This window comes from Biomphalaria glabrata, chromosome 4 (assembly GCF_947242115.1).
Source record: "Biomphalaria glabrata chromosome 4, xgBioGlab47.1, whole genome shotgun sequence".
NCBI classification, from domain to species: Eukaryota; Metazoa; Mollusca; class Gastropoda; family Planorbidae; genus Biomphalaria; species Biomphalaria glabrata.
In genome coordinates this window covers 2,139,404-2,163,210 of record NC_074714.1, presented here as the reverse complement: position 1 = coordinate 2,163,210, position 23,807 = coordinate 2,139,404, and the positions used below count along the sequence as shown (strand labels likewise).

The 23,807-nt window shown below is 37.8% G+C and overlaps 2 protein-coding genes across 4 annotated transcripts in view; one reads left to right on the top strand and one right to left on the bottom strand.

Moving 5' to 3' along the window:
- Window positions 1–769: 769 nt before the first annotated feature.
- LOC106056123 (sex-determining region Y protein-like) lies at window positions 770–2,204 on the top strand. Its single transcript, XM_013212712.2, has 2 exons — window positions 770–823; window positions 1,479–2,204. Exons 1-2 carry the CDS (start codon window positions 770–772, stop codon window positions 2,202–2,204), a joined length of 780 nt encoding a protein of 259 aa, XP_013068166.2.
- Window positions 2,205–3,922: 1,718 nt separating this feature from the next.
- LOC106056127 (uncharacterized) overlaps window positions 3,923–23,807 on the bottom strand; it is a 38,580-nt gene continuing 18,695 nt past the window's right edge. For all 3 annotated transcript variants that reach the window (XM_056026471.1, XM_056026470.1, XM_056026472.1), the window contains exons 2-16: window positions 23,480–23,684; window positions 22,391–22,436; window positions 21,159–21,284; window positions 20,328–20,453; window positions 19,079–19,242; window positions 17,738–17,935; window positions 16,874–17,127; window positions 14,796–14,994; window positions 13,784–13,981; window positions 10,909–12,074; window positions 9,341–9,466; window positions 8,072–8,258; window positions 6,929–7,033; window positions 5,904–6,087; window positions 3,923–5,724 (exon numbers count right to left, since the gene is read on the bottom strand). In XM_056026471.1, coding sequence (XP_055882446.1) covers window positions 4,502–5,724; window positions 5,904–6,087; window positions 6,929–7,033; window positions 8,072–8,258; window positions 9,341–9,466; window positions 10,909–12,074; window positions 13,784–13,981; window positions 14,796–14,994; window positions 16,874–17,127; window positions 17,738–17,935; window positions 19,079–19,242; window positions 20,328–20,453; window positions 21,159–21,284; window positions 22,391–22,436; window positions 23,480–23,593 — 4,416 coding nt within the window. In that variant the 5' untranslated portion in view covers window positions 23,594–23,684 and the 3' untranslated portion in view covers window positions 3,923–4,501. The remainder of the gene's footprint in view (window positions 5,725–5,903; window positions 6,088–6,928; window positions 7,034–8,071; window positions 8,259–9,340; window positions 9,467–10,908; window positions 12,075–13,783; window positions 13,982–14,795; window positions 14,995–16,873; window positions 17,128–17,737; window positions 17,936–19,078; window positions 19,243–20,327; window positions 20,454–21,158; window positions 21,285–22,390; window positions 22,437–23,479; window positions 23,685–23,807) is intronic.

Here is a 23,807-nt window from a genome sequence, read left to right as displayed (position 1 = left end):
GTGGGGGATAGTAAAAAGGGGTCGCCGAGCTTAAAAGGTTGAGAACCGCTGCACTAAACAAAAGTAATTAAATAATAAAATTAACTTTTTTTTTTGGAAACATCCAGTTCAATAAGGCCTGTCTTCATTTTTCAAGTTCAATAGCCCTAGACTATTTGAACAATTCTTCAATACGGATGTTCCTACTGGTTGGACCAATTCAATCTCTAAAGCCTAAATAGTGTTCAGAAAGTTCTCAAGAACTTTTGGTCTTTCAACCAGTGTAGGTAATAAAGGGAATCAATGTTTAGCTTAACATAAACACCAAAAGTTTAGATGCTAATTCTATTTCACTGGATGACTCCACCACCAGTTAAAAGAAAACTGTAGACCAACCATTAGTACGAAAAGACTATGACTTAACTATTTATTAACCGTGAAACATGAGGAGGCCACAATGTGTTTATAGAAAATGTAAAATGAATACACAAATCTAAATTATGGCTCAACAATTAGGAATCATTGTTCTGTAGACAAAAAGTGCATAAACAGATCCACATTTTTAAAACTCATATATTTACAGCTTTGACACCAAGTTCCATTAAACAATTTCTGCATAACGGTTAATGGAATGTATACAACTAAACAATATTCAGCAATTTACATCAATAAATGTATCTCAAACAATAGTATGCATCTTCTCTCTAAACATAGTATTTACACACAAAAAAATAGATCCAGGGAGCTAATGTCTGCTCAAAATGGAATGTCATGAAATGCATAAGTTGAAATGAAAGAGGGTCAACACGTGCCACTCTGGAATGTTTATATCAAGGCCATGCTAGTAACACAGCCGAGAGACAAGATTCAATCAAACACAATAACAAATATTAATAATTAAATACTAAGCAAATTGGTTTTTCTTTTAGTACCTTTAAGTGTACGTTTCTAAGCTACAAAGTATTGGGAATAGGTCATCCATGAAAACGATAAGTAGAGTTTGGTTTAGCCAATAGTTAAGTTAACCTACATACAATTATTTTAAACCAGCATATGCAATATAATTTTACTAAATATCATTTATATTTATATTTCAGACTTTGCAATCTATAGAGCAGATGTTTCTGTGGCCCACGGTGGTCAGCACAACGACCAACTGCCTTTACTTTTCCCCAACTTGTGTCTGGTACCCTAAAGCTAGGGGGATTCTGAGGCATCCAAAGATCCCGAAATAAAAAAAAAAAAGTCTTCACCAGGATTTGAGCCCGGGGGCTCCAATTTGGAGGCCAAGTGCTTTACTGCAGAGATGGCAAAAACAAGCAACACCCCCGCCAATCCAGTTTACATTTTGTTGTACATCTTTCAGACGCTCGTTAGAATCGACAACTATTAGATCCAAGCTCCTGTGAAACAGCGGAGGATGGTGAGGGGTAGAGTTCAAAGCTAACACCATGACCATGACAGTCTAGAGTGCACGCCCCATGACCATGACAGTCTAGAGTGGACACCCCCATGACCATGACAGTCTAGAGTGGACACCCCATGACCATGACAGTCAAGAGTGGACAACCCATGACCATGACAGTCTAGAGTGCACACCCCATGACCATGACAGTCTAGAGTGCACACCCCATGACCATGACAGTCTAGAGTGCACACCCCATGACCATGACAGTCTAGAGTGCACACCCCATGACCATGACAGTCTAGAGTGCACACCCCATGACCATGACAGTCAAGAGTGGACACCCCATGACCATGACAGTCAAGAGTGGACACCCCATGACCATGACAGTCAAGAGTGGACACCCCATGACCATGACAGTCAAGAGTGGACACCCCATGACCATGACAGTCAAGAGTGGACACCCCATGACCATGACAGTCAAGAGTGGACACCCCATGACCATGACAGTCAAGAGTGGACACCCCATGACCATGACAGTCAAGAGTGGACACCCCATGACCATGACAGTCTAGAGTGGACACCCCATGACAGCCTAGAGTGGACACCCCATGACCATGACAGTCTAGAGTGGACACCCCATGACCATGAAAGTCTAGAGTGCACACCCCATGACCATGACAGTCAAGAGTGGACACCCCATGACCATGACAGTCTAGAGTGGACACCCCATGACCATGACAGTCTAGAGTGGACACCCCATGACCAGAGTTATTGCATAGTGTTTCTTCAATACCACACAATTAAAAGGATGCCATGAATGCTTGTTAAACTAATCAGATTTTTTTTCTCTCCCTTTAAAACCATGAACTCAAATATAAAAGAAAAATTATAGATTCGAATTATTTTAACATAATAGGAGAACCCAATACCATTACACATAAATACCTTTTAAATCTACTTCTAATACTGAATCTGAACTAGACTGAATAGTTACCTCTATATGCCTGCTAACATAAACTCGAAATACAAAATATGTTTCAATAGAAAGTCTTAGATAATGAGTGTGTCATCACATTTACACATGTCATGCTGTCTTGTTTTTCTACTCTCTGATATACTATCAATATAATATCAGTTAAAAATATATATGTTTATAAATATTTGTATATATATATATATAACTTTAAGATAAATGACCAAAAAAAATTAACAAGGCTGCTATCAACATGAATAAAATGCCATTTGAAATCAAACAGCTTAGAGTAAACACCAACCAAAAAAAAAATAATTACAATCAATTCAACTACAACAAGAGGAACATAAAAGTCAGATTTATCCTTCAAAGAGAATTCAATAAAGTGCAAAACAGTGGACTTAGTTCAAGCTAACCTTTGACACACAAGTGTTAAGTGCGTTAGTAAAGTCACTCTTAGATTATCACAATCAGCCGTTGTATTGTAAAAACAACTTTCAACAAAATCTAAGTGAATAAATTACATGTGGTGGTACTGTATGTGATAAAAATGTCTGTGGTATGTTATGGTCTTTGTCTACTTCTCACATTTCATGAATGTTACAATATTTTTTTAAATATGACACATCATCCTTTGGGAAATTATTCATTCCAAATTCTGCTCCAGACTTCAATCTTGTAAGTCTAGGAAAAGGGAGAGTTTCCAATTAGGACCTAATTTTTAGACTAAACAAGTAACATAAAAATTTAAAAAAAAAATAATAAAAATTTGCCCTTTATGAAGCTAACGACGTTTTCTAAGAATAATTAATTTGCTTTCAAGAAGTAACTGATACATAAAAAAAAGGGCATCCCCCCCCCTCCCCACCGGCCAAATAAAAAAGAAATTTTGGTTATGCCCATGTATAAATCTACTCAGAGTATAAGGAAATTCTAATTTGGTGATAAAGATCCAGACTTTAATAGACACTAGTCTAGAATACTGAATCTAGTAATACATCTACTATCAATATTGTGTATTAATAAATAGTGAAAGTGTATATGTGTATTTTCACGAAGAAATGTAGCTGTCCATCGAATGATTTCTACCGAATGCAATGTGCAAAATCTTTACGAACATGTATTTATTTCACTCTTGACTGATTACATGCAGCTTGTAATATTTTTTTTTCTTGAAGATACGCCTAGACTGTTGAGTTTCTAGGAAAATGGTAAGAGCCATTTTCAAGATCTGTGTCTTGGACCCACGAAGAGTTTGAAAACTAATAAGAGGAATGTGTGTTGCCTCTTGCTGTTCCCTTAGTGCCTGAGCTTTTAAAAAGAGATGATAAAATTTTAAAGTTTGTCTTACAGGGAAATGTTAATGTGTACATAAATTTGAAATTGGTTGTGATGTAAAAACACTCAGTGGTTAGGGTATGTTAGAATATGTTCATAGACTGAATGAATGGCCAGCTCATGGCATTGATGTCATGGCAGCTTCTAGTCCAACAGTCCACAGTCATGAACAGATAACTCAACTCAAGTTTGTCTTACAGGGAAATGTTAATGTGTACATAAATTTGAAATTGATTGCGATGTAAAAACACTCAGTGGTTAGGGTATGTTAGAATATGTTCATAGACTGAACGAATGGCCAGTTCGATTGATGTCATGGCAGCTTCTAGTCCAACAGTCCACCGTCATGAACAGATAACTCAACCTTTAGGACATGCTGGGAACTAAAACTTAATGCCATAAAATGTGAGGGTGATAGTTCAAATTGTTTGACCTGTTGATGAAGTCATTTGCTATCCAAACATTGCAGATATAGTGCACCTGAATGTTTGCAAAGGGGAGTGTACTCATAACCCTTTTTCTCCAAAGTTTACACATAATGATCTCCCTGCTTCAAAAAAAAATCAACAAATGACAGCATATTGTCCTGTCCTGTGTGACCATTACAGCAATGAACTAATGTTGACTGTTTTGTTTGGGTTGGAGCAGAGATCTTCACAGATACATACCAACAATATGGATCATGGGATGTCACTGTTCAGATTTAAGATGAGTCAGTTCACTAAAAGACACTCTCCTGCCTTCCATCACAAAAAAGGATCACATCAAATAGTCTATAAAATGTTTTCCATTTCGTTAAGTTTTTACACATTGGTAACATTGCCCCCTTTTAACAGCCGGGTAAAAAAATTTCCATTGTTAGGCGTTTGACCAGCTGGGCTAAAGGTGACCTCATTTTGAGTGTCTATGTGAGAATTGAGATCAATGGACTCCATGCTGACCTGGGGTTGTATGTCATGAGGAGGGTTGTTGTGATCAGGAGAACCCACCATGGAGTTCTCATACTGCGGCCTTGAACTATTGGTGAGGAAGTGGTGTTGATCCTCAGGAGTGCTCATCCTTCGATTCATGTTTGACATTTCTAAAGCTTGTAAACCACTGAGGTTCATTTGCTGAAGGAAGTAGGCCCGTGTAGATTCATCCATGAGTGAAGGATGAATATCAGGACTCGGAAGCACCTGAGGTCCTGGAGTTTGTCTTGATGCGACTGAAGTGGAGGCATAATGAAGGGGAACATACTCCATATCATTCTTGTATCCTTGTTGTGGCACTGCATTGTTTTCCTGCTGAGCCAAGTGCGTGTTTTGAATGTTCAGTTCTTGAAGTGCTGGCTGGAAATCTCCAGGCTGGACTGATGAATTCTGCATCATCCTCTGACGCTGAGCTGCAGCATAGCTGTACGGGCCGAAATCTGGATTGATGATGGAGCTGTTGGATCTAACAGATGGCTGGTGAGACAGGGTCCTCTGCTGACCGGCGCTCGAGCTTTGGCGTGATGAGTTTCTCCTATACAGGACTGTCTCTGATCCCTCGCTAGTGTTGCCGCCAACATTCGGTAACAAGACAAACTGTGCGCTACCAGCACGCATACTGCTATTGTTGCTGTTGTGAGCTATCTGGGAACTGGTCGCTCCTGAAGGCAGGTAAGGTACATCGGAGACACTTTCCAAGTAGGCCATGTTGTCGTGAAAGATTTCACTCATGGCGTTATCGCTGATAGGGCTAATGGGCAGCGGTCGGCTCATCGATGTCCGCAGTGTATTGCTTCGGCTGAGGAGCTGACTGCCAGACCTATTTCTGAGGGAATTGACTTGAGAAATAACGTCGGCGTTGTCTGGCACAAATGATGGGTTGGTTATGCCCCTTAGCAGTGGATTCATGGTGTTTGCTTCCTCATGGGGATATGGATCAAGCTCATTGTTGGCAAATTTGATTCCATGAGTTTCGGAGTATGGCTGGTAATGAAGTCCGTCAGGCTCTGCATAGATCTCTTCAGAATTCTTAAACTTGAACTTTTCCAACAATTCTGAAAAAGCAACCAAAAAAAAAATAGAAATATAAATAAATTATTTTAATGGCAAGGGAATAACAAGCTGGCCTGGTTCCTAATAATTTTCTATTCTATGTTTCTAGGTAATAGACTGCTACGTTTACTTGACTGCTACGTTTACTATATAATACAAGAAATACAATCATGTTATTTACTTGAATATTTGTTATTCAAACAAATCCACATGGCTGCCACTGTCACCGCTAGGGCCAAGATGAGGACAATGATGAGTGAGATTAACAAAATGTCTGTGTTCCTATAATCAGCAAGTGGGACAGCAGCTACTGCTTCTGATGGCTTTTGGATGATGTACATTTTTGGGCAGTGGCCACAAAGTAGCTGAGAAAATAAGATTTACAGCTTATTATCAATTCATGTCAAAACTGATAGGCTGATCATAAATTAATGTAAAGGTTAGGTCAGGGTAGATCATAAATTAATGTAAAGGTTAGGTCAGGGTAGATCATAAATTTATGTAAACTTTAGGTCAGGGTAGATCATAAATATATGTAAAGGTTAGGTCAGGGTAGATCATAAATTTATGTAAACTTTAGGTCAGGGTAGATCATAAATTTATGTAAACTTTAGGTCAGGGTAGATCATAAATATATGTAAAGGTTAGGTCAGGGTAGATCATAAATTTATGTAAACTTTAGGTCAGGGTAGATCATAAATATATGTAAAGGTTAGGTCAGGGTAGATCATAAATTTATGTAAAGGTTGACCATCAATTTAAGTAAAGGTTGATCATAAATTCATGTAAAGGAGGATCATAATTTATGTCAAGGTTGATCATAAATTCATGTAAAGGTTGATCATAAATTTATGCCACGCTTGATCATATATTTATGTAAAGATTGATTATAAATTTATGCCAGGCTTGATTATAAATTTATGCCAGGCTTGATCATATATTTATGTCAGGGTAGATCATAAATTTATGCCAGGCTTGATCATATATTTATGTCAGGGTTGATCATATATTTATGTAAAGGTTGATCATATATTTATGTAAAGGTTGATCATAAATTTATGTAAAGGTTGATCATAAATTTATGCCAGGCTTGATCATATATTTATGTCATTCAAGGTTGATCATATATTTATGTAAAGGTTGATAATAAATTTTTCCCAGGGTTGGTAAATAGCGTAAGCCAGTAAGTAAAACCTAGGAACTTACAGGAGTGCACAGAGCAGAAATCTCATTCCTAGTCTGGCCAGAGTCAGTGTAAAACAGCATATCTTTAGTTTGTAAGCAAGAATCATTGGAGCTGAAAGTGCCTACCTGCAGAGACAAAGGAAATTCAATCATGGCTTTCACTGAGATTACACATCAATAGGAATCAATGCAGATCAGATCAATCCATTGATATTGCATTTGTTACATTTTTGTTTTGTCTTCTTTTACCTTAATGACCTTTCTCAAAAATGTGTCTCAGCCCAAACCTGCTAGAGGAAGGCAGGGGATGCATGTGGGAAAGGTTTCAACTCTGGACCATTGGGATCGCAGTTCAAATAGGGCATAGAACATGACAAAGCAGCACTCCATTCTTTTAGTGATGATTTTCATTAGATTCCTTATAATTCAATTTTTTTGGACTTTTGATCATATATTTATGTAAAAGGTATTGTTTCCAATTATTGAACTTTAAAAAAAAATACCACATTGCTAAAAATTTTTTTTTTTTTCAAGTTTGTTTCATTAAAAATTAAAAATTGTAAAATGTTTTACATGTTTCAGATGTTCCTTCAGAGTCAAAGATAATTTACTTCCTAGTCCAAACCTCCCGCAGGACGACGGGGGAGGGAAGAGGGCAGGGTTTGACCCTGATAAGTCCAAACGACAGTTCAAAGCAGCCATCCAAATAATCCCCTCAAATAGTCTCAAATCCTTTTTGTAGTTACTTTTAAATAGTATTTACGGCTGTTCTTAGACACGGCATGAAGGAATGAAAGTGTCACTTGTTCTTTCAATAAATGTACCTAATACAATAACACACCCTCATTTTTCTCTTTCTGTCACTAGTTCTATCAATAAAAGTACCTAAAACAACAACACACCCTCATTTTTTGTTTCTGTCACTTGTTCTTTCAATAAATGTACCTAATACAATAACACACCCTCATTTTTCTGTTTCTGTCACTAGTTCTATCAATAAAAGTACCTAAAACAACAACACACCCTCATTTTTTGTTTCTGTCACTAGTTCTATCTCTACTTGTAAATAACAATGGACAGAGCTTTTGCTAACCCTATCATTCTCTTTCATTGGGGGTTACAATTACATTACAATCTAAGCATTGAAGCAGAAATGACCTTCACCTTGAAGTAAGTATTCTTGTCTTGATCTACTTGTTGGACATTGTAAATGGTGAACCCTATAGCACCATTGCCCTCACTGTCGAACACCATGAACTGTTTGTAATCCTGCTTGCGCTTGACCGCTTTGATCTTCTCGACGACTTTATCCACTTTTTGACGCAGACAGTCTGCCACATTCTCACATTCACTGCAAACACAAGACATTAAACGGCTAACCTCGAGTTGCATTTCTACAGTAAATCATAAGTCTTTTTTTGTTTCTGTCATAGTTTGAAAAGTTAATGATTGCATCTTCTACAAATTCAGTTTAAAGAATTGACCATATTAAATATATTCTTGATTTTTTACCATATCATACTTTAAAACCACAACTTTTGTTTCTTCTGACATTCCTTTTACATAGCATATCTTTCATGCTCATAGCATTATAGTCCAATCTTTTTTGTGGACCAGTGGAGGGGAGGGGGTATCTGGGAGAAGGTTTCCGTGCTGCCTTTAAGCGCTCAGCAAACACAACTCAGCTCATCAGGATTCAAATTAGAAATTTTTGTTAGGTATTCAAGCTTTAGCTAACCGGTTTGGCCTCTCAGCCACACATCCCAAATTTTAAGATTACCAGCTATGGTCTTGTTGGAACCTTTGAAATAACAAACATCTTTGAAGGTTCGTAGGTCTTCATTTCATCCTAAATAACTAGGCCCCTAATACTATGTTACATACTGCTCCAATTTCAAGTTCTTGGAACTGATCAAGTGTAAAAATAACCCCACTGCTTTCTACAAATTCAAAATAAAAAGCAACTAATAGTACATCTATAAACTAAAACGTAGCGTAATACCCTACTGCCTCTAGTCTTTACACCCCTCTCCTCCAATGTTCTAAAATGTAGCGTAATACCCTACTGCCTCTAGTCTTAACACCCCTCTCCTCCAATGTTCTAAGTTCCAAAGTACAAATCACAGTGTAAAAATAACCCCACTGCTTTCTACAAATTCAAAATAAAAAGCAACTAATAGTACATCTATAAACTAAAATGTAGCGAAATACCCTACTGCCTCTAGTCTTTACACCCCTCTCCTCCAATGTTCTAAAATGTAGCGTAATACCCTACTGCCTCTAGTCTTAACACCCCTCTCCTCCAATGTTCTAAGTTCCAAAGTACAAATCACTGTTAACATTTCATACAAGACCAAGCCAAAAGCCAACTAGTACATACTTTGTTTGATAAGTAAGAAGGGAAAGACAAAAATTAAAACTTTATGGACTTACCTACTCCTGGCTTCATTCCAACCATGACCAAGTGCGTACACAGCATTGATGGCTTGTTTGAGCCTCTGTTCATTCGATCTGGTGGCCACACTCTCAGAGGTCAACTTCAGTGATGGGTTACAATCCCTAAAGATGAAGAAAACAAACATTTCAGCAATTTTGAATAAATATAACTTAGTAGTTGGAGTCTCATGTCTTAGCAGCAAGATAATGTCAGTAAAAATTTAAATTCAACAAGGATTGAATTGTTGTTATTTCAAAGCTACTCCTACTAATACTTTGTTCAAGGGGTGCAGTGGCTGAGTGGTTAAGCCCTTAGCTTCTAAACCTGGGGTCTTGGGTTTCAATCTAGGTGAAGAATGGGAATTTGAATTTCTGAAGTTAGTCGCTGTGCTGGCCACATGACACACTTGTTAACCACAGGCCATAGAAACAGAAAACCTTTACATTATCTGCTCTACATATCACAAGGTCTGACAGGGGTACTTTACGTTCACTAAATCTATTATTATTAAATAACTTTTTTCTGATTTAAAGCAAGACTAATTGTTCTAGAAGGCCTTGACACTGAAACGGGACATTGCAACCTGTGGGCAGTTTAGACCCATAGCTTTACATCATCTGCCCTATAGATCACAAGCTCTGAAAGGGGAACTTTTACTTTTGACTTTATGTTCAAATACGGCGCTTAACTAAGCAGTCATATTTTGGTCTTTAAAAAATAAAGAGAGAGAAAGTCTTGTCACTAACTGGATAGACTTAAGGATACCACACACACCAACAAATTCTAAAAGCAAAAATCAAGCAGCTCACTACTTACCTATCATCATCATCATCATCAAACTCCATTAGAGTGAGGGCTTGAGAGGCTTAAATCCTCTCTTGCAAAAGCCCTGGACAGAAACCCTGCTGTCTTGCGTAGTGCATAAATGTCGCCATACAGGTCGAGAATTTTGGGTTTCCCAGACCTGTCGAGACGGAGATCAGCAAGTCTGGGGCAGTCAAACAGAATATGAGGCACGGTTTCCTCTTCTTCCCCGCAGCGGGGGCACTGTGAATCAAAATTTAGCCATAGCCGCGAGAAATATGAGCCAACAGGACAGTGGCCTGTCCTGCACTGTGCTATAATAGCTTGCTCAGGCCTGGACAGCCTTCACCACGGGGAAGTGCGGTCAGGGCGCCTCATGCGCTCCCAGACTCCACTGGCTTTTTGGGACTTGTCAAAGCACTGAAACCACTTTTCCATTTCTGTTTTTTGTATTATAACCAGGGCTTGATGAAAGCTTACAGCCTGATCAGTGGGTGGAATTTGCCCTCCCTGGTGGGCCAAAGAGTCTGCGATTGTGTTGCCAGTGGGCAGTTTAGACCCATAGCTTTACATCATCTGCCCTATAGATCGCAAGCTCTGAAAGCGGAACTTTTACTTTTGACTTTACGTTCAAATACGGCACTAAACGAAGCAGTCATAAATAAAGAGAGAAAAAGTCTTGTCACTAACTGGATAGACTTAAGGACATCACACACACCAACAAATTCTAAAAGCAAAAATCAAGCAGCTCACTACTTACCTATCAAAGATATTCATAAATCCACCTGGTAAGTTACACTGAAATTCATTCTGCCAGAATTCAGAGAACCAAATGTTGACATCATTTACTTGTGGCGTCCGAGCTGCCAGGTAGGACTGAAATTCGTCATCTGACTCAAGATGGATTTCCTCCAATTTTAAGGTAATAGAGCCTCTGGAAGCTTTGGGGGCGGCATCAATAATGTTGTCATACTTGCCCCAATCTTCGCTGCCCAGGAAAATAAATGTCCCATATTTTTTATTTTGCTCCAAATATTGTAAGAAGGCGAGGTAACGGGCATGTATACCAAAGAAGACCACGACCTTGACCTGCTGGGCAGTGAGTTTAGAAAAGACCCTAAAAAAATCTCCCTCATCTAGATCAGAAGACTTGGCTCCAATGCCTATTTCCTCAGCGACACACACACTAGAATTCTCTGTTGCAGCTAGAGCCTTGAAGGCTTTCATGGCCTTTGTGCCATAGTTATTTTTGATGTAAATGAGTCCTACGTACTGCCAATTCATTTTCTGTATCACTTGCAGCATGACGCGCGCTTGGAACACATCACTAGGGACAGTGCGCAGGAAGTAGGGATAATTGAGCTTGTCGTCAAGGTCAGGGGTGCTGGAGGAGTATGAAATGACTGGAATTCGATGCGGGGTAAAGAAGGTTGCAATCGGAAGAGTACAGCTGCTGGACAGACAGCCCACAACACCCACAATTTTACTGATTGAAATCTGGCTTTCAAAAAGTGGATTTTTCTCATCGGTCTCATCATAAAAGTAACTGGACAAAATTGTGGTGGCCCTGACAGGACTGTAACAATCATCAATAGCTATAGCCCCAAAGTTAATGCCGGTCAGGGCGCTCAACTTTTTCACAGCGAAAAAGAATCCCTCCGCTGCTATGGCGTCATTAGAGAAGTTTCTGAAAGGTCCGCACTGATAGGGATCATCATCCTGATCATGAATTGAAAAGATTCCTAGGATGTAAAAGTCTCCTGGCATGACTGAAATTGGAATTTTTCCTTTAGTGACGCACTTGTCGCAGAAATTTTGGCAGACGGAAGTTTGTATAGTAGACACGTCACCTGAACTTGTCTTCATTTTGATCAGAGACGTGTTCAGATGGAGCTGGCTGTCTCTGTAGAACCCGACTGGGATATACTGAAACATGGTGAACGATACATTTATTTGTGCATTTTTAAGGCATACAAAAAAGTTAAGTACAAGCATACGGAAACCTAACTTGGGTATTTCTAAGTTTAATTGAATAAAAAGTATACTAAGTAGTAATAGAAAGAACAAAAGTCTGATTGGGCTAGAACAGCAGTTCTCAACCTTTTAAGCCCGGCGTCCCCTTTTTACAATCCCCCACTCTGCCGCGACCCCCTCCACACACACACATAGAGCAATAGAAGAATAGACAAAAAAACAATCCATATTTTCGATGGTCTTAGGCGACCCCCTGACAAATCGTCATTCGACCCCCCAAGGGAGTCGCGACCCACAGGTTGAGAACCCCTGGGCTAGAAGACAAGTAAGATTATCTTATTGGTTCAAAGAAATGAAAATTTTGTTTGACTAAATATCCAACTCAGCATTACTACTAAAACAATAACAACATAGATGAAAACAAAAACTACATTCAGACAACCAGTGTTAGATAAACTAGGCTGCTATGTACTGCTCCTTAACGACTTTGAAACACCCTGAATGAAAGTGAACTAAAGAAGTTCTTAAATCTCTCTGTTCTAGCCTTAACCCTTAAAGTGCTGAGCTTTTTGACAATGAGTATAAAAAAAACATGAATTTACGATGCTAGTGTTTAGAGGCTAAAGTACCACACGCGTGTAAAGGGTTAACGGAGAGAACCACTTTTTACAAAATCTGATGTCACTGTCGTGTAATGGGTGCAGGTTGTTTTTTTTTAAGTATTTTATATTTCTGGGAAGTCATCTTCCATGAAATAATTCTACCTAGTTAACATGATCATACTCTATTGCTACTAGGTATTGGTATAGCCCTGCCCATGAAACAACAGATGTTTTCTTTTTAATCTATTACTCTATTACTAATTATGGAATATATTTTCTTGGAATGTTTTCTCGTGGTATCTAGTTCATTTTCTCCTGCTATTCTGCTGAAATATGGACTTAATAATCATCAATTCTGAGTTAATGTCTGAAACTATGGCAGCTTGGTCATGCGGTATAAGCGCTGGACTGTCATTCAGTCATCTCATTGGACCTGGTTTCATAACCTGCATGCTGCCATCCCTAATCGCCCAACTGGAGGTTTTCTACTAGGAAATAGATTATCCTTGACTCTGAAGGAACATCCAAAACATTGTACACTATTCAAATTAAACTCATCATACTGATTTATGGTTATTAGTTTATTTCAACAGAAACACAGCCAGTCTTTGGCCTTAGGAAGCTTTTAATGTTATGAAACAGAGTCACTGAATCACCAAGTTGATTTAAAAGTGTAAACATGGGGAAAAATGAACTATATTTCATGGGAGACTTGGACCAAATCTCTCTCTTAACCTGGAAGTGGCCATAATCCAAATACAATATGTTAAACTAGTCTGGAAACAAAAACTAACTACTTGGGATATTTAGAATGTACAACTTTTCACATTTATATGTCTTCTGGTTAACTTGGATGGCTGCCCGGTCGTGCGGTTTGCACGCTGGACTGTCATTTGGATTTATTATTATCTTCAACTCTGAAGGAACATCCGAAACATGTAAAACAAACATACAAACTTAACAAAAGTTGTTATGAATGGTGTAGTAAAACTATGATGATATTTGGGGTTTTCTCCCTTAAAACAAAGTAGATCATTGTATGGAAGTAAAATGAGTTACCTTCTCCTGATATTGGTAAACTGTATATAAAGGATCTTGATTCGTCTGCTTCATGTTTCCATCAGCATCAAAACTGACGACGTAATTGTTTGTCCTAAACCAATTGGGCGGAATGTTAGGATCCATGTCTTTGTATTGGACCTTGACATTGGCCGCAGAACTCACAAGATCAAGTTCACCCAACTGTAAGGAGTCTAGCTGTAAAGCAAACAGTAAGCAATAAATATAAACATGCATAGTTATAATCATACATTTCTTTTATGCATTTTAGACATGCCTTTGTAAATGAAAAGTATTATATCCCAGCCCAGACCCCCTGGACACAGGGAAAGGCAGCAGGCTGGATTTGAACTCAGGACCATTGTGACAAAGGCCTGGAGCACATACCATACACCCAGGCAGCCATGACTAAAGAAGAGAGATCAGTAGCACTGAAAACACAGTTCAGTCAATTCTTTGCGTCTGTAGAGCCTCTTCTGCTCAACATTGCAGATTTAAAAATAAAAGAAAAATCCCAATCAAATAATAAACTTAATAAAACCATGATGCCTTGCAGAGCTGATAATATTCTAAATAAAAAGAAATCAAGAATAATAACAAAATATACAATGGCTTCCATCGCAAAGTCTAATCTATACAGAATGAGGGAACTAAATTCCTTTGAGTAATCTGGTTCTAGTCATAATCTAGTCATAAGGAAGGCTGACTGGTTGTGTGGCATGTGCTCTTGACTGTCCTCTCTAAGTGCCTGGGTTCGAATCCTCCCTTTGTCATCCCCATTGTCCTGCAAGATAGAGCTAGGATATAATAGTCTCCGATTCTGAAGGAACATCCAAAACAATTTTTCTATTTTCTTTATAAAAAGAGAAATGCTGTTTATTTTTAAACTATATACCCAGAATAATTTTAGACTTAATAAAAGACTATTTAAACAAAATTACAATTCAGCTGTAGGATACAAAAGAAAAAATTTTGATTTGAATGACTTTAAATTAGAAGTACTTTTACTAACCAAAGTCTTGCACAAGTTGCCAGCCCCACCACACAGCTGTGTATACTTTGTCTTGAAAGCCTCCACCAGAGCAAATATGGCATGGATGGTCATCGGAATGAATGCGTTGTGATGGTTATCAGCAAAGAGCTCTTCTTTTGGGAAGTCATCAATAAATTCTTGAATTAGTTTGTGATTTTCTGATTTCTCTCTCACACGCCTGGAAGAAAGAGAATGAAGCATTTATTAAATAAAGCAAATTAGTGAAATATTAACCCATGAATGTTTTCCTTAGGAGAAAGACAACAGAATAAATTTGGTAGCTTTTGTACTTAACAAAAAAACACTGAATTAAAAATAAAAATTTATGACTAGATCTACATCAATATTAAAAAATAAATAAGCAAGTCTTAAAAGATATTAGTCTATTAGTAATGTTTAACGTCATTGTTAGTTGTCAAAAACCAATTTGGCAAGCGCAGGAGACATTGATTAAAGTGGACATTTTTAACTAGTTCAATTTAATAACCCTTGAGAAACATGGTGGCTCTTACAAGACTGGTCAAAAATAGCTCAAGGATTTAATGAGTGATAAATAGGCCAATGGCCAACAGGGACATCAGTATTGGAGGCAAAAAAGCTGACAAGTGTCAGTAGATTTAAATACATCAAAGCTATTGTCTTAGATGAAGGAACCAAACCAAAAGTATTAAATACACAGTAGCACTTGCAGAACTCAAAACAATCTTGAAAAAACAAAGACATAGTCCTCAACACTAAATTCAGACTTATGCATTCCCTGGTCATGGCCACGTTCTTATATGCTTGCAAATCTTGGAAACCGACTGCAGATATAGAGAGGAATATTCCAACAATGGAATTGATATGCTACAGAAAGGTGCAAGGTATCACTTACAAAGACCACATCACAAATGAAGAGGTTAGAAACAGGATTAATAAAGCAATTGGACATTATGATGACCTGCTAACTATTGTTAAAAAAACAACCTTAGACTCTATGACCATATCATATCCTTCAGGGTACCAAAAAAAAGAGGCAGATAGAGAAAGCAATAGGAAGACAGCATAGAAGAATGGACAGGCCTGCCATTGAAAGAGATTCTATCCAAAGCAAAAATAGAGAGAAATGGAGAAAAATGGTCAACAGATCTTGTGTGGTGCTCCAAGGGTTAGACAGACTAAAGGATATGTGAAGGTGAAATAGACTCCACTGCCATGAAAAGAAAAAAAATGAGTTCTTAGTACTTTTACAAGTCAACACTCGGACTGGCAAAAAAACTGTGTATAGACCAAATCAAACAAATCAGACCTGACTGGATCATACTGTAAGACAGGAATCACTTTCAAAAGTTATCTATCAAAATTAAGTGAACGGAGCAACAAGAAAGGGTCATCCAAAGAAAAACTGTCTGAACAACATGATAGAATGGACCACCTCTCTTTAGACATTCTACTAAGAACTTACAGAATGCCTACCACAAAAATCAACGAACATATGATACATTTGACTTTTATTCCAAACATTTTCTTTCCCTTTTAAACATTTTCCCACAAGACAAACTTAGTTGGAGGTAGAAAAGGGGAGAGAAGATGGCTAAAATTTTGGTCGAAAAGTTTTCCCTGGATTTCACATTTACTTACTTATTGGTAGGCCCAGTGGCTGAGCAATAAAGCGCTTGGCTGAACTGGGGGTCCAGGGTTTGAACCTGGTAAAGGCTGGGATTTTTAATTTTTGGAATCTTTGGGCATCTCCGACTCTACTGGGTACCTGAGATTTGTTTGGGAAAAGTAAAGCCAGTAGGTCGTTGTGCTGGCCACATGACACCCTCATTAACTGTAGGCCAGAGAAACAGATGACCTTTACATCATCCGCCCTACAGATCGTAAGGTCTGAAAAGGGGAACTTTTTTTTTTTACTTTTCTTGCTTATTATTTTTATTTTTTGGAAGACTGTAATGCACTCCATAAAGCCAACTGTCTTGTAATGTCAGTTACACACTAATGTGAGTTCCAAAGTGCGCAGTCATATCAATCTGTTACTTAGATTCAGTTACCATCGACAAAGAGAGAAGAATTACCTAAACTTTGCCTGTAAGTCAGACAGCACATCCTGTAGAATTATAGCAGACGTAGCCACTGAGAATGTGCCGTATCCATACTCTTTGTCCTTATATATGGTGTCATCTGTGTTGGCACTATCGGATAAAATGACGTGGAGACCAAATTTGTTAATCCTATTCTGAGGTGCCATATTGTTGATCATAAACATCAGGTTCTCTGCATCATCTCGACTGCCAATAAAAACCAGTGCCAATGAGATGCCCTTTGATTGCTGAAAGCAAACAAAAAATGGTTTCATAAAATAGTATTATGTTCTGCGCTTCTCAGCATGTTTATAGTAAAATTGCTTTTGATTTTTTCTTTCAAATCTATAGTTTTTTTTTCTCGATATTCTTTAGATTTCTATTTTGAGCCCTAATATGGACTAGTATGGGGTGGCTGAGTGGTGAAGAGCTTGGCTTCTGGAATGAGGGGTCTAGAGTTTTAATCCCGGTGAAGTCTGGGATTCCATTCTGGAGTTTTAGGACGCCGCTGTGTCTACCCAACTCTAACGGATGTACGCTGGGGAAGTAAAAGCAGTTGGTTGTTGTGCCGGTTAAATAAGACCCTTGCTATCTGTCAGCTATAGAAACAAATGAGCTTTAAATCCTCTATGCCCATAGATATGGATCACAACATCTGAAAGGGTTAACTCCATGAATTATTAAAATGAATGTACATAAAATTATCTGAAGAAATGTATAAATATTTTTTTTGTGTTTAAGAAAATAAAATCTACTGACTGCTAATTTTGTTAGATACACTCTGTATTCCTTTCTTCTGAAGAGTCTGAACCATTAGAGTTTAAAGTATAAGATTGCATTTTATTACTTAGATCATACCAAAAGCAGGGAGATGAGTGATTTAGTAAAATCTGAGTTGTGATTGAAGTCGATGATTGGTAGTACATCCTGCACACAGATACCGAGTTCCTCTGACTTAGCTCTCAACAGCTTGGCTCCTGATGTACCGTACTCATTGGATTTATGAGCTATGACCACAAAGGTCCAGTTCAACTGTTTCATCAAACTTGCAATCATCTTGGAGTGAAATCAAAATTATATTTAAATATAATAAAAAAGATGTAGCCATAGACCTACCCATTAATGTAAATGGTCGTTACAAAAGTGCACTTTAGAAAGTACTTGATTCCCTCCCCTACCTACCTTCAATATCATAAAAGTATTTTTTTTTTTGATGGATTTATTTTCCAGTCATTAACACTAAATAACTTAACCTTGGTTAGGCCAGTAATAGAATATGCATCCTCTGTTTGGGACCCCTCAACTCAAGAAAACATTAAGAAACTAGAACAAACAAAATATTCACATTTGATTAGAGTAACACCTTTAGTGAAATCATTCAGGATAGAAGACTTAAAAGTAAGTAGTAATTATTTATGAAACACTGAACCATAATTATCAAATACAAAAACAAAACTTAATAAAATACTCAGAAAGACACTAGGATAAAGGTACATTCCTTGTTCCATACGAAAGGACAAATTTGTACGAATACTCCTTTTTCCCTAGAGCCATTTAAGCATGGAAGGGGTTGCCCAAGTCAACCAGTGACTTGGCAGAGTTAAAGTCATTGATTAATATGCATGACTAGATTGACAGCCAGTGACTTGGCAGAGTTAAAGTCATTGATTAATTATGCATGACTAGATTGACAGCCAGTGACTTGGCAGAGTTAAAGTCATTGATTAATATGCATGACTAGATTGACAGCCAGTGACTTGGCAGAGTTAAAGTCATTGATTAATATGCATGACTAGATTGACAGCCAGTGACTTGGCAGAGTTAAAGTCATTGATTAACATGCATGACTAGATTGACAGCCAGTGACTTGGCAGAGTTAAAGTCATTGATTAATATGCATGACTAGATTGACAGCCAGTGACTTGGCAGAGTTAAAGTCATTGATTAATTATGCATGACTAGATTGACAACCAGTGACTTGGCAGAGTTAAAGTCATTGATTAATATGCATGACTAGATTGACAACCAGTGACTTGGCAGAGTTAAAGTCATTGATTAATTATGCATGACTAGATTGACCTAGTGACACGCGTAGGAATTAATCCTCTTCTTTTTTGAAGTACCATCTGTATTTTATAAGATAAGATAAGAATATCACAATTCTTATGTTAAGATTTTCTGAGACATAACTCAACTAACAGTCATTTGATCCACATCTGATGGCACTGTGCGCAGAAATGTTGGGTAAGTAGTTTTGGTCAGGTCAGCATTGGTGGCAGCATAGCTTATTATGGTCACATTTATGTCTCTCAAAAGAGAAGCCACTCTCAAGGCTGAGGTGCTTCTGGAAGGCCCAATGATCCCTGAAGGAAAAAAAAAAAGAAATTCAATAAGTTTATCTAGTAACAAAAAATCTTAATAACAAAAAATACAAGGAAGGAAAAATGATTGTTACAACTGTAGTGGCCACACAAGTAGGAGTAGAATGTGTGTGTGATCAGCTGACACATGTAACAGAATTTAAGTCATTGGTTAATATGCATGACTGAATGCATTACGCCTATGACGTAATCATCTTCTTTTTTTGAAGTAACGTCTGTATTATATAAGATAAGATAACACAGGTCAGCATGCTGCTTAGCAGTCAATTGTGTCAAATAACAATGGACAGTGCTGGTATGAACTCTTCTTTCCTCCCCCGCAAAGAACAATCTACAATCTTCCAACTAAGAACAGGACACACACCACTATTAAATTACCATCTGAACAAAATAAACTCCACACAACTCCCCCTTTGTAGACGCTGCGCCCACCCCTTTGAAACCGTAAACCATATCCTCTTTGAATGCCCCTCCCTAATCCACCTTAGGCAGACCCTACTTCCACTACAGCCCAACATAACCAATCACCCTGTATGGCAGTGCTGAACAACTGAAGAAAACAGCACACTTTTTTTCCTTGGCACAGTCTGCAAAAGAGCTCACAGCTCAGCAGCAATTAAGCTGGCTAGAAGAAGAAGAAGAAGAAATATGAACTCTTCACGTGTAAATGACCAATGATATGGTCATGGGATCAGGACTATCATTTTCTGTGATTAATTTAGGTCGGGATGTCAGACTCACGCTGATTTAATCAACAGTAAAGTCAGTCCGGTACAGAGTCCAGAATGAGGTCAGGCTGTGACAGTAGAGTTCAGCCATGTTCAAGACAAGACAGCGAGTCCAGTTCAAGTGGAGTACATCGGTTACAGATAGATGTTTAGTGATGCCAATCATAAAGTATTTGGCTGTCATTTAGTACATTCATTAAAGTATCACGTTATTAGGAATAGAGTTGGCAAGTCCTGAGTTGGTTGTTTCATGTTAAGCAGTGTCTGCATATAGTCTGTTTAAATATTTAAGTCTAGTCATATGATGGGCACTCGTCTTTGATTATATAATAGGCTGACCTATATTGATTGAGTTTGTGGGCTTGGTGCAGTTCTTCAGCCATGATGGCAACCATCCTTCCACAAATGTCAAGGCATTTCTTGATGCTGCTTCTGGAGACTGACAGTCGTCAAGGACATCAAATCCTGCAATAATAATAACAATGGAATTATAAAAATGAACTTGGTTTGAAAAGTTTACAACAGATCAAGAGACACAAACTATGTTTTAAGTTTGTACACAACTTAATTATTGTTTAGGGGGCATGGTGGCTTAGTGGTTAAGCCCTTGGCTTCCAAACCTGGGGTTCTGGGTTCGAATCTTGGTGAAGACTGGGATTTTTTAATTTCAGGATTCTTAGGGCTACCCTGAGTCCACCCAACTGTAATGGGTACCTAACTTAAGTTGGGGAAAGTAAATGCGGTTGGTTGTTGTGCTGGCCAAATAACACCCTGCCAAAGAAACAGATGTTTGTAAATGTTTTACATGTTTCGGATGTTCCTTCAGAGTTTGAAGATAATTACTTCCTAGTCCAAACCTCCCGCAGGACGACGGGGGATGGGAGCGGGCAGGGTTTGAACCCGGGACCATTGATAAATCTGAACGACAGTCCAGCGCGCAAACCGCACGACCAGGCAGCCTTAAGATCATCTGCCCTATAGATTGCAAGGTCTGAAAGGGAAACTTTTTTTACTTTTTCACTGTTGGTTTACACTCAAATACAAAAGGTTAAAAGTTCAAATCCTAACAAAGACCTTCTACCTATAAGCTCCCGATATTAAATGACATGTACTATAGGGGAAGAGAATCTTGTTCTATGTTTGCCTTTAGTTCCAGAATTGTTCTCTTACCAATCTTAATTCCTGGTATATAGCCAGTGCCATTGTTAGCTTTGTTCATCCTTTCCACGACCCATTCTGCGGCCAGGTAATTCTGAAGAGCATCTTTGTTGATTAGAGCACAGTTGTTGATGACCTCTGTGGAGACAGTGACCTATTGAGCTAATGCAATACATTGTAGACATATATAAAACTTGATCAAACAGCTACATCTAGTTTTGTCAGTAGTCTCTAAAAATGAAATTAACTTCTTTACATTGGACTAAGCAGAGATGATGTGAGATCTTACAATGCATTCACTAGAACTTATCAAGTACTGAACAATGTACTTACTAGAACTAACTATCAAGTACTGAACAATGTACTTACTAGATCTAACTATCAAGTACTGAACAATGAACTTACTAGAATTATCAAGTACTAAACAATGTACTTACTAGAACTACCTATCAAGTACTGAACAATGTACTTACTAGAATTAACTATCAAGTACTGAACAATGTTCTTATTACAACTAACTATCAAGTACTGAACAATGTACTTACTAGAATTATCAAGTACTGAGCAATGTACTTACTAGAATTAACTATCAAGTACTGAACAATGTACTTACTAGAATTATCAAGTACTGAACAATGTTCTTATTACAACTAACTATCAAGTACTGAACAATGTACTTACTAGAATTATCAAGTACTGAACAATATACTTACTAGAATTAACTATCAAGTACTGAACAATGTACTTACTAGAATTATCAAGTACTAAACAATGTTCTTATTACAACTAACTATCAAGTACTGAACAATGTACTTACTACAACTATCAAGTACCAAACAATGTACTTACTAGAATTAACTATCAAGTACTGAACAATGTACTTACTAGAATTATCAAGTACTAAACAATGTTCTTATTACAACTAACTATCAAGTACTGAACAATGTACTTACTAGAATTATCAAGTACTGAGCAATGTACTTACTACAACTAACTATCAAGTACTGAACAATGTACTTACTACAATTATCAAGTACTGAACAATGTACTTACTACAACTAACTTAAGTTTTTGTTTTTACAAGCTTCAGACATTCCTTCAAAAATGACGATTATTACATCCTAGCCCAAACCTCCTGCAGGAGATGACAGTCCAAAGTGCATACCAATAGCCCAGGCCGCCATCCAAAACTATTGAACAATATATTTAGTAGAATAAACTACACTATCGAACAAAGTACTCACTAGAACTGTCTTTCTTCCTCATGGAAATCATAAATGCAAATCGAACCTGGAAATAATGAAATTGTAGATACATTTTAATTCTTTGACAAGAAGTTTGAATGTTTAAACTACCTATCTTTTTCTTACTATACTCATGAGATAGCTGACTCTGAACATACACAAATCACACTCCTCAGAACCATTCATCTACTAAAGTTTACCTATTTCTATTTATAAGAAGAAGATATAAAAAACTGACAGAAGCTTTAAGTGATGGACACATTTTTGAAAATGAATGGTAAATACTTCAGAGATCCCTGCGCTCAGCAGATAATCTTTTCAAGCTGTGCTGTGCTGTTACCTAAAAAGTTATGGCCTAAGGGCCTTTACAGTACAGTGCCTTTTTTTTTTAGCTTTAATGTGTCTGTTAAATTCTCAAAGTGCCTTAAGCCAACATTTGTTTATTTTACAGGTGGAATGGTGTCTGAGTGGTAAAAAGCTTGGCTTCCAAACCGAGCAGTTTCAGGTTGAAATCTTGGTGAAGACTGGGATTTTGAATTTTGGAATTTTTAGGATGCCCATCCAACTCTAATGGGTACCTGACAATATTTAGGGAATGTAAAAGGGGTTGGTTGCTGTGCTGGCCACATGGTACACTTGTTTACCGTTGGCCATAGAAACAGATGACCTTTACTTTACATTATCTGCCATTTATATCACAAGGTCTGAAAGAGGTAATTTACTTTCACTACATCTATTGTTATTAAATAACTATTTTGTCATTAGAAGCAAGACCAATCATAGAAGGCCTGAACACTGAACTCCGACGCTGCAGCCTGTGGCCAGTTTTTACCAAAAGCTTGTTGCCACGTCACACGTCTAATGTCATGACCTGTGATGTGACAACAAGCTACTGGTCTAAACTGCCCACATGTTGCAATGTAAGTGTTCAGCCCTTCTATAATAATTGGTCTCAGTTGAAGCTACAGTTCAATGAATTGTAGAACAGTTGCAATTGACAGATCAAAAAGATCTGACTGCATGATACACAGAGAAGTGATACTGTATAGAAACACACACACACAACTGAATGACTTAAGTTTGACTTACAGGAGTATCAGGTACAAAGGTGTCCCTGTTAGCATAGCACTGCTGGTCACTTCCCTGAGTCTGTCCATGGGTCCACAATAAGGCTAAGCTAAAGAAAGCTAGATACATATACATTCTAGGCTTACAGCTGGACTATCCTCTGTTGGGAGTTAATCTGGAGCTGGATAGCGACTCAAGACATTATTAAAGCTTTTCATCCTTGACTCTGAAAAGAGAACCAATAAGACACACAGTGAACTGAGCGGTTAAGCACTATGCTTATAAACCTAGGGTCTTGGGTTCAAATCTTGGATAAAAACTGGGATTTTGAATTTTGGGATTTTTTAGG